The sequence below is a fragment of the Cucurbita pepo genome, chromosome LG12 (genome assembly GCF_002806865.2).
Source record: "Cucurbita pepo subsp. pepo cultivar mu-cu-16 chromosome LG12, ASM280686v2, whole genome shotgun sequence".
In the NCBI taxonomy this organism is placed as follows: Eukaryota; Viridiplantae; Streptophyta; class Magnoliopsida; order Cucurbitales; family Cucurbitaceae; genus Cucurbita; species Cucurbita pepo.
In genome coordinates this window covers 1,969,037-1,986,307 of record NC_036649.1, presented here as the reverse complement: position 1 = coordinate 1,986,307, position 17,271 = coordinate 1,969,037, and the positions used below count along the sequence as shown (strand labels likewise).

At 34.0% G+C, this 17,271-nt stretch overlaps 3 protein-coding genes across 4 annotated transcripts; 2 read left to right on the top strand and 1 right to left on the bottom strand.

Annotated features, from left to right (window-relative positions):
* Positions 1-405: 405 nt before the first annotated feature.
* Positions 406-2,800, top strand: LOC111807550 (protein DEHYDRATION-INDUCED 19 homolog 4-like). Of its 2 annotated transcripts, none has more exons than XM_023693315.1 (5): positions 406-715; positions 830-972; positions 1,551-1,628; positions 2,082-2,341; positions 2,436-2,800. In XM_023693315.1, exons 1-5 carry the CDS (start codon positions 649-651, stop codon positions 2,539-2,541), a joined length of 654 nt encoding a protein of 217 aa, XP_023549083.1. In that variant the 5' UTR covers positions 406-648; the 3' UTR covers positions 2,542-2,800. The 2 variants fall into 2 exon arrangements, with proteins under 2 accessions (XP_023549083.1, XP_023549084.1); XM_023693316.1 differs by having other exon boundaries at positions 2,439-2,798.
* A 1,111-nt stretch (positions 2,801-3,911) lies between these two features.
* Positions 3,912-5,402, bottom strand: LOC111807592 (major allergen Pru ar 1-like). Its single transcript, XM_023693378.1, has 2 exons — positions 5,177-5,402; positions 3,912-4,426 (listed from the first exon to the last, which is right to left on the bottom strand). The coding sequence occupies exons 1-2, from the start codon at positions 5,355-5,357 to the stop codon at positions 4,128-4,130; spliced, it is 480 nt and encodes a 159-aa protein (XP_023549146.1). The 5' UTR covers positions 5,358-5,402; the 3' UTR covers positions 3,912-4,127.
* Positions 5,403-9,725: 4,323 nt separating this feature from the next.
* On the top strand, positions 9,726-16,656 carry LOC111807042. The gene is made up of 7 exons (XM_023692613.1): positions 9,726-10,253; positions 11,283-11,480; positions 12,101-12,373; positions 14,011-14,113; positions 14,218-14,336; positions 15,524-15,700; positions 15,792-16,656. The coding sequence occupies exons 1-7, from the start codon at positions 9,963-9,965 to the stop codon at positions 16,581-16,583; spliced, it is 1,953 nt and encodes a 650-aa protein (XP_023548381.1). The 5' UTR covers positions 9,726-9,962; the 3' UTR covers positions 16,584-16,656.
* The last annotated feature ends 615 nt before the right edge of the window (positions 16,657-17,271 follow it).

Sequence of the window (17,271 nt, the reverse complement as noted above, 5' to 3'; positions counted from 1 at the left end):
CTTTTACCCCAACCAAATTCTATCTCTTAGTTTTTTTAAAATTAATTAATTAATTAAAATCGTTTTTAAAATGACTAATACCATAATATATATATTTTTAAAAAATGGCCTTTTCTTCTAATATTTAATTTAATGCAAATAAAATATAAATTTAAGTAGAAAAATGTTTATGTGAGAGAATCTTTAATATATTAAAAGTAAAGTTATTAAACTATAGAGGAGGAATTGCAATTCATATAAAATATAGGGGCCTTATTGTAATAATTAAACTAAAAGAGGAAAAATTGCAATTCGCCTCAAATACAGGGCCTTCTTTTTAATTCGTGTCAGGTTTTAGGCTATGAGAGCGGAAAGTAGGTGGGATGCCGGGTGGGGGATATGTTGGCAAATAACTATAAGAACAGGGGTATGCCTGTAAAAGCCTGATCTTAAAGTCGCATTGTAGCCAGAGGGTCGGTAGAGAGTCTTTTGGTGCTCTCTCCGTCGCGTAATTTCTGTGTCTTTTCCTCGCTGCAGTTTCTCCATCTCTGTAAGGTCTAGTTCTCAGTTTGATTTTGGATTCCATTTCGCGATCTTCGATAGCGATAGCGATCGCGATCGCGATTTTAATTGTTGTAAGAATTCGCGAAAAGATTTAGAGTTTAATCGATGGAGGCCGATTCCTGGAATGCTCCTTTTCAACTTTCATCGTCTCGACGCTACCGATCTCGTTCCGGTACGTTAACGACTCGTTTGTTTTAGAAATGCTCTGTTTGGCTCTGATTTTTTTTTTTTTTTTCCTGGAAATGAGCGTTATCTTTTGGTGTTTTGTTTTGTCGTCTTGATGCAGGTGTGTACCAAGGAGATCACGAAGAAATTGAAGAGGAAAATTCGAGGACTGAGTTTTTGTGCCCGTTTTGCGCCGAGGATTTTGATATCGTAGGTCTTTATTGTCACGTCGATGAGGAGCATCCGGTGGAAGTCAAGAACGCGGTATGCCGATTTGATTATTTTGATTTATAGCATAAATATGGCCGATCTACAACTTCCTGTGATAAGTAATTATCGTATTAGTTCCTATACAGCCTTTGTCTTGATAATCCTGAAATATTCTGTTTTGGTTGAGATTATCATGTACTTACTATTAAAGCTGACAAACGTGGAATTGTAATGTTATATTCTGATCCCCTTAATGAAATCTGTTCATCTTTTTTTTTTTTTTTTTTTTTTTTTTTTCCCTCAACTATGGGTTTATAAATTTGTATTCTGTTGTCTCGATTGGTTTAGATTTCGGTTTTCGCCTCTTTAACAGCTCTATTTAGGGCTGTAAGGTCCTTTTATGAAGGTATCTAACTGCATTTCTGGATTCTGCAGCTTAATCTACAGTAATCTAAACTATAGATCATTATAGCTAAGGAGGTAGAGAGAGAACAAAATTTTATTGTCTGATCAATGATATGAATCACATGCTTAGCCCCCTCGTTTTGTATAACTCTGGATAGCTTGATCATCGTGAAGATGCCATCAAAATTGTTAATTTTTGTCTCACAATTGTGTTGTTATAATTTCAGGTATGTCCCCTATGCACGAAGAAAGTGGGGATGGATATTGTTGGCCATATCATCTCACAACATGGGAGCCTTTTCAAGATATCCTTAATTTTCATTTGTGTTAATTTATCTTCTGTTGTTCAACTCAACTTTCACAGGATTTATCACCTTTTCTTTTTCATCTAGAATTACAAGTTTTGGAATGACCATAATCACTTTTGTCACTCCCGAAGATCACCTCTGTTTTTAAACTAAATCATTCAAAACCAGTTTTGGTTATCTGAAAATTACTTCTAGAAGTGTTGAACTAAACGTTAAAATGATATATATGAACATGTTTTTAATACATCTTTAATAAACAAATCACTTTGGCTAAAATCACTTTCGAAAATGACCCAAGTCTGAGCAAAATTTAATTTACGATGTTCTGCAAAGCTATTGGTGTTTGTGGATCAGATGGAGCCTCAAGTCAATTCCTGAAATCTAAGGCCAGTCCTTTGTAATTTATGTTTGCTGATATGTAGTTGTTTCACTTCCTTGACTAAAAATTACGTGCAGCGACAGCGAAGATTGCGAAAAATTGGGTCCAATTTGACATTTTCAAAGCTGAGAAAAGAGCTTAGGGAAGGAAACTTGAGATCCCTTCTTGGTGGTTCTTTACACTCTGCCCCCACAAGTACTGAGCCTGATCCCTTGTTGTTTTCTTTTACTTCTAATCTGCCTACATTCAGAAAACCTGCTAGAGTGCAGTCTCAGTCGTCAGCCGAAGTAACTACATCACAGGAAAATCCCGAGGCTCATTCAGAGAGGAGGTAAGAACACCCCCCCGCCCCCGAATTCATATCGCATCAATAGAATATGTCTTCCTCTTTGCATAATCAGAAACCTGAACCTATCAATTGGCAGCAGTGTCTCAAGGTTGGCGGCTTCAAATAGGGATGAAAAGGAGAGGGCTCAGAAATGTGAGTTTGTACAAGGGCTGTTGATGTCTACTATTCTTGATGAGTTATGATTGGATATAGGTTCGTCGGAAGAAGAAACCATGCCAGTTATAGTATGGAACCACAAGCGTAGGTTATATCGGGATGGATCGATCTGATTTGGATATTGCAGCAGGTGGCAATAGTTATTAGGTAAACTATGCAATGTTCTATTATCCATAAGTATATATGTGCATAAATGCAAAGATGGAAGCTCTTGTTTTTATCAACATTTAGTAATATGATATGATAATGATGCTACTCTTAATCATAGATTGATTCTGTTCCTCATCCTCTTGAACTTATAAGCTTTCTTGGGAAAATAATGTTGATTTCAAGCTGTTTTAAGTTGCTTAGACTTTTTTGCTTCATGTTATGTTTATCCTAAAATCTTATGATTGGCCAAAAGTCTGGAATTGAAAACTGAAATTCGCATGATTTATGATTGGATTAAACAAAAGAATGGATGATAGGAAGTGGGTTTGTTATTGTTTTTAATTTTCAATAATTGCATGAATTAGGGTTTGGTAGGAAGGTTAATTCTAGTGATAGTTGATGAAACAGCTCAATAAGATATTTGGTTCATGGATTAGGTTTTGGTTTACTTAGAAGGTTCATTTGGCTTCTCAATTCAACCACCTTTAGATACACTTTGTTAGAGGACAAATTACTTCCCTTTTTAGATTGTTTTGGATGAGGAGGGTTTCGAAACCCGACCCCGTAGTCCTTTTCCATATACTTTAATCTCCTGAGCTACATACCTCACCCGTTCTCTATTGGATACCCTAAAAATGAACCTGACTCCGTCTCGAGGGAATACCCTAAAAATGAACCTGTCTCCGTCTCGAGGGAATACCCTAAAAATGAACCTGCCTCCGTCTCGAGAGAATACCCTAAAAATGAACTTGCTTCAAGGGTATACCTTAAAAATTAAGAAAATGAACCTCTCCCTATAACAAATATTACAAATATACCCTTTTTAAAGCTTTGCCCTTCTGTTCCTGAATTTAATGTAAAAACTTTCTTAGGGTTTTCTTATTTGATTTTATATCGGCATGATTTGATAACTTTTAAATATTATTTAATAGTTTAACTCTCAAATTTTTTTTGTGCAAATGGTCTATGATCTTAAAAAATTATTTCTAAACTTTCAACATAGGGTCTAATAAATTTTTGACATACCGAATAGTTTATAAAATTCACAAATTTTCTGCAAACAAAGTTAAAAGGAATAGGTTCGATAGTCTCATCTATTCAAATCATACCAAAGAGGTCAATAAAGTTTTTTTATTTATTTATTTTTATTTTCTATATTAAGAAATTATTAAATAAATAATAAAAAATTGATAATCCAGACAAACACGGATCATTATTAAGCAAATTCATTATTCAATTATTTTATTGAAACTTAATAATACAACTTAACATTCTTTCACCTTTGAAAATACAATCACAACTCACAAGCATAAAAAAAAAACCCCCCACGTGCACAATTACAATCAAACCCTTATTATAAGAAGCTTAAACACACATAAAAATTCAAATCCATACATATAATTATATATATATATTTATTTATTTATATTAATATTATGTGAAATATATTTTGACTTTTGATTTAGTTATATTCAGCAGGGTTGGCCAGGAGGTAGGCCTCGGCGGCTTTGAGAAGGCCCAATCCCTTTTCCTCGCCGATCTTGAGCTTCTGCTCGTCGATTTGGTGGTCTCCTTTGGTGTGGTAAATGCTTACGCTCTTCAAAATGGATCCTCCGTCAGGTCCCGCCGTTACCTTTAATTCCTTTGAAATTTGGTCTATATTGTCCGATAAAAGCTCCCCTTCTAACACCGTGTATTTGTAAGTCAACGATTTTTCGTCCACTACGTCCAGCCTGTGCTTTATGGATTTCACTTGCCCGCCTGCAAAAATATTTATATATACATTTTTTTGTTCAATTTTTAGCTTATGAATATGACTAATACAATCCAATATAATCCAAGCTATAAATGAAATTAATTATTATTTATTTTATTCTATTCCCTTTTTTTTATTTTTTATTTTAAAGTTTTATTTATCATCACTTTAGTGTTTTTCTTAATTTTTTTTTAAAAAATATATAAATATTTATTTAAAGTCATAGAACTCTAACACATTTTTCTAATAAATTTTTAAACTTTAAAAACGTTAAATAGATATTTTTTTAAAAAGTTTTATTTATCATCACTTTGGTGTTTTTCTTTTAATTTAAGCCTTTAATTTTTTTAAAAATATATAAAAATATATATAGTCATGTCTAACACATTTTTCTAATAAATTAAATTTTTTTAAAAAATATAAAAATATATATTTAAAGCCATGTCTAACCCATTTTTCTAATAAATTTTTAAAATTTAAAAATATTAAATAGATATCTTTTTTTTTTAATTTAAATTTTGTGTATAACAAACTCTTAGCATATTTTACATTTTTTAAAATTAATTGACCTATTTGAGATAAAATTAATTTTTATATCTAATAAAATCTTAAAATTTTCATTTTGTATTTAATAAATTAGTGTAAATTTTAAAAAATATATAAAAATGTCTAACTCCTCAGACATAAAATAAAAAATTAAACAAAATTAGATAGTTAAATGTATATTATTGTGAGTGATGCTAATTTCACATTACCGTGACTGAAGGTGATAATCTTGATAGTTCCGGGACCGCCATCTCCTTCGACAACTTCAGTTTTGGGCTGATGTGGCACGATCTTGGGGTAAAGTCGGTCGGCATCAAGAATAAATGCCTTGAAGAACTTGGCCGGAGGAATGACGGTGGTCACCTCATTTTCGTAAGTGAAAACACCCATTGCTATCTCACAGCTTGGTAACTTTAGCAGAAGAAAAAGAGAGAAGCTTATGATGAAGGGTCACGGAAATGGTCTATTTATAGTTGGGAGATGAAGCTTGCAAATTCCATTTAATAATTAAATATATATTTTTTAAATCATTTAAAATTTTAATTTAATTTTAATTTTTAATTTGATTTCCCATTGTTTATCACTAAATACATTTAGTCAAATTAATGCTTTTAAATAAACTTTTAATTGACTAATTAGAGATGAACTAACCAGTCTATCGGATGGAGATCGGGATCAACAACAGAGACTCTTGGAACAGTTAGAGTAAAAAGTCCGTAAGTGAGCGTATTATGGTGGACCGTCAAGGGACCATCAAGCACATCCCACAAGGTCATAGCAACGAGCCATCAGATGTTCAACATGCAGTTTTACAATCATACATGAGTGTCGTAAGTTGTCGTTATATACTCCGGCGAGTCGTTTAGGTCTTCTCTAATTAACATTAAGGTTTTTAAAACGTGTATGTTAAGAAGAGACCTCTACACCCTTATAAATAATGTTTTGTTCCCCTCTCCAATTGACGTGGGACCTCAATCCACTAGCGTTCTCGCGGCACTCTGCTCGATGTTTGACTCTTTTCTACGCCTTTATAAAGAATGTTTTGTTCCCCTCTACAACCGATGTGGGTTCTCACAATCCACCCAACATCCTCGTTAGCACTCTGCCTGATGTTTGACTCTGATACCATTTATAACCGTCCAAGCCTACCACTAGCAGATATTGTCCTTTTTGGGTTTTCCCTTCAAAGTTTTTAAAACGCGTATGCTTGGGAGAGGTTTCCACACCCTCGTAAATAATGCTCGTTCCCCAATCTTTTTTCCCTTTTGAATTTGATTAAGTTGAACTTTTAAAAAATCAAAATTCAATTAAGTTTGTAGGTTGAAACTTTTTTTGTCGAGTCAAGCTGACCAACTCAAAAATAGAGTTCACGACCCACTCGAATGCTATTTTAATTGTCATTATGAATATTATGAATTATTCAATATTTAAATTTTATAAATTTTTAGCGAATAAATATAATTTCTAAAATATTTAAATAAATGATTAATCTGTCAATTCAAAAATTTTAATCCCAAATTTAATAGATATTACGTTATCCATGAACATTGACTATCATTTTGATCTATTTATGTATTTATTTAATATTTAATTTGTTTGAACACAATAAAACGTTCCCCTCAGGCTACCAATATTTTAATCACTTCTAGAAGCATGAAGAGGACTATGACCGTTTTTAATTAAATAAACCAATTATGTATTAAAAAATTAAAATTTGACAATTTCTTCTACTAATATTTAATTAAACATAATAATCATTGCATTAACACTAAAAAAAACTTTGTATTGAGAATAATATATTATATAAATATCGTAAAATTAGTAACATTTAAAAACAATATTCTCAATTATGAGCGGTAGATAGACAGTTTATGTTCATATATTAACAGTAAGAAATTTAAAAACTTTGAAGGGAAAGTCGAAAAGGAAATTAAAAAAGGACAATATATACTAGTGGTGGGCTTGAGCGGTTACAAATGCTTTTATAACCAAACACGGGCGATGTGTCACCTAAGTGACTCATTTTGATCATTTTCTTTCAAAATAATAATAATTATTCAACCAATTTTAATAAAATTGGTATTTTTTTTAAATAATAATACTAGACACTTATGGAAGTCACCTGAGAAACTCGTCTCGTAATGCTCGTTCTCACTGTGCCACACACATGTGTTAGTTCCCTTGGGCCACATGACCGAGGAGTGGTGGAGAATTGACATCATGCATCTTGGTAATATGAACGACATGTTGGTCTGTTCTCAATGACATGACCGAATAAGCTATGATAGCCAACGACACCCCATAATTTGGGAGTTAAATACGAGTCATGCTAATTGGGATTAAAGATGATGTTGGATGCAACGTTGTATTAAGAGATTTTCGTCTCGGATAGAGACAAAATCGAGCTAAATGATTAAATATGTGTAGAGGCCAGTCGGCTGTATAGCAGATGATTGAATATGCACACGCAGGCGGCGTGTATGGTCGAGTTATCTCCTTCACACCTCACCACCAAAAACCACTCGATCGACCATAAATGTTTGAAATACAAAATTTAAATTATTAGTTTTTGGGTTTCAATAGCAATTATTAAACAAATTTGTTTATAAAAAAACACATTTGAAAAAATGTGACCAAATAAATGAGTGTTATTTTTATGAAATTATCTAAAATAAAATGCTTTTTTTTTTTTTTAATTTTTTATTAGTCACTCCTTAAAATTAGAACAAGTGGGCCACGTGTGCAAACGTGGGCCCACTACAACGGGCTCCGATCCAATAACGGACAGCTATTGAGATTTGTCGTTATCTTCTCCCCACCACTAATTTCATCCCTTCATCGTACAACACTCCTTTTATAACATAATGGCCACTCCATTCGTGGCTTCAATACTTCTACTTCCGTAATATTTCATTTTTAATAATAATAATAATATATATATATATAATTTGTAGTTTAAAGTTATTATCGGAGAACTTGTTCTAAAAATAATGAGACCTTGGTCCCGAGTAAATGATTTAGATGCAATGTTACACATAAGAGACTTTGGGCCTAAGTAAAAGTAAGGTCGAGCTGAATGACTTGACCTAGGATAGATGCAGGTTAGTTGGGTCTGCAGAGGATTGAACATGCACGCGCAGACGATATGTATGACCGAATAAGCTTGGATTCCGCACGATCAATGTTCAGTTGGCGAAGATAAATCTCGCCTAGGATAAATGCAAGTCNATGAAATTATCTAAAATAAAATGCTTTTTTTTTTTTTTAATTTTTTATTAGTCACTCCTTAAAATTAGAACAAGTGGGCCACGTGTGCAAACGTGGGCCCACTACAACGGGCTCCGATCCAATAACGGACAGCTATTGAGATTTGTCGTTATCTTCTCCCCACCACTAATTTCATCCCTTCATCGTACAACACTCCTTTTATAACATAATGGCCACTCCATTCGTGGCTTCAATACTTCTACTTCCGTAATATTTCATTTTTAATAATAATAATAATATATATATATATAATTTGTAGTTTAAAGTTATTATCGGAGAACTTGTTCTAAAAATAATGAGACCTTGGTCCCGAGTAAATGATTTAGATGCAATGTTACACATAAGAGACTTTGGGCCTAAGTAAAAGTAAGGTCGAGCTGAATGACTTGACCTAGGATAGATGCAGGTTAGTTGGGTCTGCAGAGGATTGAACATGCACGCGCAGACGATATGTATGACCGAATAAGCTTGGATTCCGCACGATCAATGTTCAGTTGGCGAAGATAAATCTCGCCTAGGATAAATGCAAGTCAGTTGGGTCTGCAGAGGATTGAACATGCACGCGCAGACGATATGTATGACCGAATAGATTCCGCACGAGCGATGTTCAGTTGGCGAAGATAAATCTCGCCTAGGATGAATGCAAGTCAGTTGGGTCGCAGAGGATTGAACATGCACGCGCAGACAATATGTATGACCGAATAGATTTCGCACGAGCGATGTTCAGTTGGCGAAGATAAATCTCGCCTAGGATAAATGCAAGTCAGTTGGGTCGGCAGAGGATTGAACATGCACGCGCAGACGACATGTATGGTTGAATAAGCTTGGATTCCGCACGATCAATGTTCAGTTGGTGAAGATAAACCTCGCCTATGATAAATGCAAGTCAGTTGGGTCTACAGAGGATTGAACATGTACGCGCAGACGACATGTATGGCCGAATAAGCTTGGATTCCGTACGAGAGATGTTCAGTTGGCAAAGATAAACCTCGCCTAAAGTTCGACGAAGGCACAAAGCGGGGCAAAAAATGAATATGAGAATTGAGTTTCCCTTAAAGCTGGTCGTGAGCGTGTCAAGATCACGACGCCGCAAAGTTGAAAAAATACTGAAAAATAATATTAAAATTGTTACATTTGATTAAATTTGAAAAAATATTTAAAGTAATTGTCTATAGACAATATTTGAATAACATAAAAGAATATTTTGTTTATAAAAAATTTGAAGTTTAAAAAGTAAAAAAATTATTATTTATTTATTTTGTGTATAATTTAACCTAAAAAAATTAATATTTAAAAAAAATGAAAAAATAATAATGTAAATAGCTGACACCTTAAACAGTACCATTGACTTTATAGTCAAAACTTTGTTATATGCTTTTATTTGGTTTCGGCGATCGGAATTTGTTATGGAAACGTCGAGCATACTTTTGGAAATGACGAAACTACCCTTACTATCGTCGCAGACGCCAAGCAAAGATTTAGCTCTGCCTTTCCTCAAAACAAACGCAATAGTCTCTCCAGAATTTAGGAATCATATGCGCCTTCCTGAATATCTTCTTCCTTTGTTCTCCCTTCTCTTGATTCTCCAATTTTCGGAGCCCTATATTCTATCGGCATTTGATTATAGGCACTTTTGTGGTTTTGTTTTTGTCTTAATTTGCAACGAAATCATCGCATTCGAGTTTGATGGTTTTTTTCTTGAGGTTTCGATCTCCATAATTCGATACCATGGCGGCCGGCGCATTGGCAACCTATGCGGGAGCCGCTTTGCTTATGTATTATCTTCTGAGCCGGAGATTGGCAGCAAAAGGTGATGAAGACGATCGGAGTGATAATTTGTCCGAATCGATTAGATCGGGAAGGAGAAGGATCTCTCGGAGGCCGGCTCAGGCGCCGGCGACGTGGTTTGAGACGATTACTACTCTATCGGAGACTCTTAGGTTTACATACGCCGAGACCTTGGGGAAATGGCCGATCGGCGACTTGGCATTTGGCATTAATTACTTGATGCGGAGACAGGTGCGCTCTTGTTTCCTTGAGATTTTTTGTTGTTCGATTTGTCAGACACGAATCGCGATCTTTCACTGGACGACGTGCATTCGCTTGTTGTTTTCTTTTTTTCTTCTTCTTCGTTTTGGTTCGTTTCAAGAGTGTGAACCTACACAAAATTCCGATTGTAGTTTGAGAGACTCATTTCTTGTGCACATAAGGACGATGCATTTTGATTTTTGGAGTCTTGATATGCCGTAATTTATTGGACGATTCTATGGTGCTTTTATTTTTTTGTTTGCGAATGCCTCTTGTTTTCCTTGTGCCAGAACTTGAAAGTGAATTTAGTCCTGAGGTTAATGTATATTTTGATCGTCTGGATTTAGAGATGTTTCTCTGCCACGAGTTGCGATCTCACACTGTGTCGACTTACATTCGCTTCTTGTTGTTTTTTGGTTTTCCTCGTTTCCGTTCGCATCAAGAGTGTGACTGTGAGCTACAAAAAATTCCAGTGGTCGGTTTAGAGCCTTTATTTCTCGTACGCCAACATAGGAACTTACATTTTATCTATAAGATACTGGACATGTACTAATTTATCCTCACTGTTTTGGATTTCTGTCTCTTGTTGTATGTTCGTTCATTTTGAATGCTTGCTGTTTTCCTTGAACTCAACGCGAAAGAGATTTTAGTTATGAGTTCATGGACTTAGCGGCCATGTTACTCTGCCACGACCATCGATCTTTCACTGTTTGACGTGCATTGGCTTGTTTCATTTCTTCCCTCGTTCCTGTTCGTATCAGTGTTCAGGAATATGAATTACACATTCCTGTGATCGTTTAGGACCCTCCGTTTCTTGCACACGGATAAATTACGTTGTTCTACATTTAAATGTCTTCATATGTCGTAATCTATTGTTACCGATTTAGATTTTGTAGTGTTTTCTTTTCTCTTACAGATGATTGTTGTTTTTCATGTACCGGATCTTGAAAGTGAATTGAAATCAGTTCCGAGATCATCATGTAATTTCTATAATTTGGACTTAGCGACGTTACTTTGCAGGGTAATTTACAAGTTGCTAATGTGTATGCGGGCAACGACAGTGTACAACTCAGAGGTCCTGAAATTATCGCAGACTTGAAGAGTTTCTTGCGGTTGCTCACCTTCTGCATGCTCTTCTCTAAGAAACCGTTCCCAATTTTCTTAGAATCTGCTGGCTATTCTCAGGAGGATGTGCTTATTCAGAAACCAAAAGCAGGGGTATTTAACCTTTTAAAACCTTTCCTTCTTTAGATTCTGATCCTTTTTGATCCATTTCAGGTGTACTCATCGTGGGATTTGCTTATTTGTGCTCTTTAATAGGCCATATCACCATTTTTTTTCTCTGCTTAGCAATTCCAAAACCATCATTCTTAATGTTCTTGTAGGAAACTTGTAACTATTTTCGTTTGTTTTTAGTTTTTTTAAATTAAGCTTATAAACATTACCGTGAGTTTTCTTTATTTGTTGTGTCTACCTTAGGGCGTTTTCAAAATTCAAGCCAAGTTTTAATAACTAAAAAACGTAGTTCTTGTTTTTGTGTTTGAAATTTGACTAAGAATTTAAATATTAGAAAAGAGTCCAATTCTAAACAACCAAAAACCAAAAACCCAAGGTCTTAAATGATCATTGTAGTTGAAATCTTGCTAATTCCACAATAATGTGATGGCCCTTAGTTTTGATGCTTGCCTTTACTCGTAATATGTGAATATCTTCTTCAATGATCACTTGAGTTTTAGTAGTTTTAGAAACTCCAAGCTTTATTGTTTCAGTCGTTAGAATTCTTAATCTGGGTTGAGTTTTTTACCATCGTTTTTAATTGCTACCTTTACTAATTGCAGATTTTGAAGCCTGCGTTTACAATAATTCGTGACAGTAACTCAAAATGCTTCCTTCTACTGATTCGGGGCACTCATAGTATCAAAGATACATTAACAGCAGTAACTGGTGCAGTGGTTCCTTTCCATCATTCAGTTTTACACGATGGTGGAATAAGTAATCTGGTTTTAGGATATGCACATTTTGGGATGGTTGCTGCAGCTCGTTGGATTGCGAAGCTAAGCACTCCACGCTTACTCAAAGGTCTCGACGATTTTCCCGACTACAAAATAAAGGTGCGTTATTTTCTTACTACCTTCCCTGGTTTTTTGATCTATCTATGCGTATTTAAATTCAATTAATTCATTGTTCTTCCTTTAGACCTTACACTGCCCTGTTTCCTTCTACTATAACCATGTTTTGCCTGCCGCATTTCATCATAATCATGTTTGAATTGATAAATTATATTTCATCATAATCATGTTTGAATTGATAAATTGTATTTCTTTCCCCAGATGTTTCCGAGATGCTTTCTGTTATTCTTTGTGGCTTTTTTTGTTAATTGTGAGACCTTTTAGTTTTATGATATGTTTAATTATATATTTGGCTAAAATTGGCTTGTGCTGTTGGTGATCATTTTTTAAGAAAACTTTTCTATGTTCCCATCTCAATATATATATAGATAGATAGATATAAAAGTTCATTTCTATGGAATAGAAATGTAGCTTTGACCCAAGGCGGAATGATATGAATGAGTTGTGTTAAGGAACTTCTTTCTTTAAAACTGACTATTGCTATTGGAAACAAACCGTCTTTAGGCCCTGACTCCGCTTATCTCTCTAGGTGCTGCATTACCGATCTTAGGACTTTTTTGACAAAAGCGGGTAACTGGTAAAAGAAGAAGATGTTCTGTTTCACGAATCCAACTGACAATATATATATACACACACAGAAAAGTGTATTAAGAGAGAAAAAACCAACAAACAACCTTATACTCTCCGAAAAGAAGCTAAGGGAAGCTTTCCAATTGTTTAAAATTGAAGAAAAGTTGTAATTACAAGAGAATTTCCTATGACTAAGACCCCACCAAGAAGCTAGTAATCCATACACTTCTACAAAAAAAGCTCAAGAGAGAAGGACTAATCTTCGTAGATCTTTTCATCGAAATGGAGAATATCTGGAAATTTCTTCTACTGAGTTAAATCTTTCCAAACAGAAGTTTACTCCCTTGGTTGGATTTAAAGTCCGAAAACCGGAAGAAAAGGTTATAATTCATGGCTATATTGAACCACGGTGGGAACGAAACATTTCTTATAAGAGTGGAAATCTCTCCTTAGCAGACGTGTTTTAAAAACCTTGAGGGAAAGCACGAAAGGGAAAACCAAAGAGGACAATACCTGCTAGCGGTGGGCTTGTGCTGTTTCAAATGGTATCAGAGTCATCGATTGGAGAATCCCGGGCTCCTAAGGGGGTGGATCGTGAGATCCCACATCGATTGGAGAGAGGAATGAAGCATTCTCTATAAGGGTGTTGAAACCTTTCCTTAGCAGACACATACCCAAACCATCACGGGATGGCCTAGTAAGGGCTATAATCCAAATAGTTAAAAAGGCTTAGAGAAAATGGATTTTAAATTTGATAGCCTTCTACCTTAAATTTTTCTTGACAACCAAATGTAAAGACTAAGACCGTCCTTTTCTCCCTTCTCTGGACAAACATAATCTTGAGAAACAATTGTCTGTCATTACAATCTTTCTAACACTTGGAATCCTTCTCTCCCTCCAAGTTCTACTTGTGAATTACAAAACAAAATAAAGAAAAATGCTCTAAATAATAATAATAATAATAATAATAATAATAATAATAAATCAATAAAAAAGAGTTGGAATGTTTATGTACTTTTTGGTGAAGAATAGATTGTTATGATATCCAGATTGTTGGGCATTCTCTTGGTGGAGGAACAGCTGCTTTATTAACATATATTCTTCGAGAACGAAAGGACTTCTCCTCTACCACTTGCATCACATTTGCCCCAGGTTTGTTAATGTTTTTTAACAACTTCTGATTATTATTATTATTATTATTATTATTATTATTATTATTATTATGATTATTATGATTATTGTATGTTTTTTTGTAGCGGCTTGTATGACATGGGAGTTGGCAGAATCGGGTAAGCAGTTCATCACAACAATTATTAATAGTTCAGATCTGGTTCCCAGCTTCTCTGCGGCTTCTATTGACGACTTGCGATCTGAGGTAATTAATTAAATGTTAATATTTCATTATTTACTATTTCCTTTTCCGAAATATTTAAATTCTAAAAAATAAAAAAAACAAAGTTTTTTTTTTTTTTTAAATATTGGTAGAAAGTGTTTTTACGAGCTTAACAATCTAGTAATTTCTAACTTCACCGCTGTACTTTTTCTTCTCTAAAATTCTCCCCCTCACCAATGGCAAAATAATAATAGTAATAAATAAATAAATAAATAAAATAATAAATAATTTTCTGTCTTCTCTCTTTTGCCTTTCTCATTAACGTTTAATTTTACAATTTATTAAAAAAAATGTATACATTTTTAACTTTCATTTTTTGAAACTTTAAAAATGTTTAATAAATTTCTAAATTTTGTATTAAATGGGTCACTTACGAATTCAAATTTTTATAATTCAATTGATCAATTTCTGGTTTAAATTTTATTAATAGAATTTAAAATTTTTAATATTGTCTATAGTGGATCGGTGAATTTAAACATAAAAGTTGAATTGGAGGACCTAATATTATTAGGGCACAAAATTGGAAAATTATTCTATTAAACACAAACTTAAGTAGGCACAATTTCAAAGTTAAGATATTAAGCTATTAAACTTGATTACTTTTTACAGTTATTTCTTATCTTATACCTTATTTAAAATTTTCTAATTTGTTTCTCTCAATTTTCCCTCTTTTCGATTAATTTTTTTTATATCTTATCAAAATTTTAATCTCTTACAAGCTGTACATAAGATCTAACATTTTTTTTTCTTTGAATTTTTGAGGAAGAAATTTTAATTCTCTATGCAATTTGTACTCCCTAGAATTTATCCCTTCTCAAATAATGCATTTCTGAAAAAGTTGGTTCGAAAAAAAAATAGGGGCAAAGAGCAAACAAAGTCTACATTTCCTGTTTTCTTTTCTTTTTTTTTTTTCCAGTGAAAAACTAATTAAAATTTGCGTGGCTGTTAAAATAATTTTTATGTTTTGTAACTTGAATGTAAAAATGATTTCACATATTTTGTTGATATTTATATAGTTTTTTTTTTATTATTACTTTTATAAAAAAAATGCTATCGTAAATATGATATAATTTTTAAATTTTTTTTTTAAAAAAATGCTATTGTAAATATGATATAATATTTTTATAATTATTTAAATAATTATTATTCTTACGAGTGGTTATGATTAGGTGACAGCATCATCGTGGCTGAATGATTTACGAGATCAGGTAGAGCGTACCAGGGTCCTCAGTGTTGTCTACCGCTCTGCGAGTGCTCTGGGCTCACGCCTTCCATCCATAGCTACTGCCAAAGCTAAAGTCGCCGGCGCCGGCGCCCTTCTCCGCCCAGTCTCTACAACCACCCAGGTTTCTTCACTCTTCTTTCTTCATCAAGAACTAAATAAAAGGAACAAATCTGTTATTAGTTGTTTGATTTGGCATTGACGTTGTTTTTTAGACTGCCGTGAAAAGTGCGGTTGTGAGAACTCGCTCCTCTCTGGCTTCCTGGTCTTGCATGGGCGCCCGCAGAAGAAACGGAGGCCTTTTACCCAATCCCACAGAGGAGTTGCCTGAAGCCCCTCTGAGAACTGAAAGAAAACACGAATCACTCATTGTTGATGATGAAGTTACAACTAATAACACAATTCTAAAGAAAAAGAAGCTAGAGTCTGGCTCTAGCTCTTTGGGTGATGATGATAGTTCAGATCACGACACCGATGACGAGCGGCACCACCTCATCAACGAAGATAAAACTGTTGCCTCCTCAACCGATGTCGACGACATTACCGATGGTGAGTTGTGGTACGAACTGGAGAAGGAACTGCAGCGACAGGAGAAAAAGACCAAGACCAAGACCACCACCGATGTTATTACTCGAGAAGCCAATGTGGCTGCAGTAGCCAAAGAAATCGTAGAAGAAGAGGAGAGTATGCTTACCGAAGTCGAGGGGAGCAGTGAAAAGCCATTGTCTTCTCTCGACGCTTCGGAAAACATTCGGTTCTATCCTCCTGGGAAAACCATGCATATTGTTTCGGTCCCCTCATCGGATTCTGATAATAGTTTCGTTCATGACAATGAGATCGTGCAGGAAAGAGTTGGCATATACGAGACGCCAAGAGGATTGTACGGTAAGCTGCGTCTCTCTAGAACAATGATAAATGATCATTACATGCCAATGTACAAAAAGATGATAGAATTGTTGATCAACCAACTTGAAAGAGATGTATCAAGCAGCAATTACGAAATGTAAATAAATAATTTCATAAAGTGGTTTGCTTGAATCTCTATAATTTAAACGAGGAGATAAAACTGTTAACAGTATTCATGTATCCGATACACCCAAGTAATTTCTTACATAATTATTACACTAAAATCTTGTTTTCATCCTTCAATTTTTATCTACAAAATTTCATTTGATTGCAATTCATTTCAATTATATTTTAAAAAATGTGTTTTAAGTTTTTAAAAACATTTCATGTAGAGATTCGATAGAATAAGATCATTGTAAACAACAGTTTTTTTTTTTTCCTTTATTTTTCCTATCGTTTTATAAAACAAATCTCTAAAAATGATTTGGGAAATAATGTTTTGCATAAAACTTTTTTTAAAAAAAAAAAACAATCCGTTTCCAAATCATCATTACTACTAGTCCATAATGCATAGCAGCAATTATTAAAAAGGAAAAAAAAAAAGAAAAAGAAAAAGAAACCTTTACCTTGTTACTTTCCGAACCCAAAATGAGGCTGGCAGGCTTCAAGTCCACCACACTGAAAAGCGACTAATAAATAATGTCCACATGATAGGCAGATAAATTTGGAGGTAGAGAAAAGATAATAAGGGCAAAAGTTCAGTTAGGTTATAAATCAATCCATCATCAGTTAAAATAAAAAATTAAATTATAAATTTGATCCACAAATCATATGAAATCCTAACTTTTT

Coding starts and splice junctions, on each gene's coding strand:
- LOC111807550 (XM_023693315.1), top strand. CDS start 649: ATGGAGGCCGATTCCTGGAATGCTCCTTTTCAACTTTCATCGTCTCGA. Junction 716..829: donor ACGCTACCGATCTCGTTCCG/GTACGTTAACGA, acceptor GTCTTGATGCAG/GTGTGTACCAAGGAGATCAC. Junction 1,629..2,081: donor AACATGGGAGCCTTTTCAAG/ATATCCTTAATT, acceptor ACTAAAAATTAC/GTGCAGCGACAGCGAAGATT.
- LOC111807592 (XM_023693378.1), bottom strand. CDS start 5,357: ATGGGTGTTTTCACTTACGAAAATGAGGTGACCACCGTCATTCCTCCG. Junction 4,427..5,176: donor GATTATCACCTTCAGTCACG/GTAATGTGAAAT, acceptor ATATTTTTGCAG/GCGGGCAAGTGAAATCCATA.
- LOC111807042 (XM_023692613.1), top strand. CDS start 9,963: ATGGCGGCCGGCGCATTGGCAACCTATGCGGGAGCCGCTTTGCTTATG. Junction 14,114..14,217: donor TTGCATCACATTTGCCCCAG/GTTTGTTAATGT, acceptor GTTTTTTTGTAG/CGGCTTGTATGACATGGGAG. Junction 15,701..15,791: donor CAGTCTCTACAACCACCCAG/GTTTCTTCACTC, acceptor GTTGTTTTTTAG/ACTGCCGTGAAAAGTGCGGT.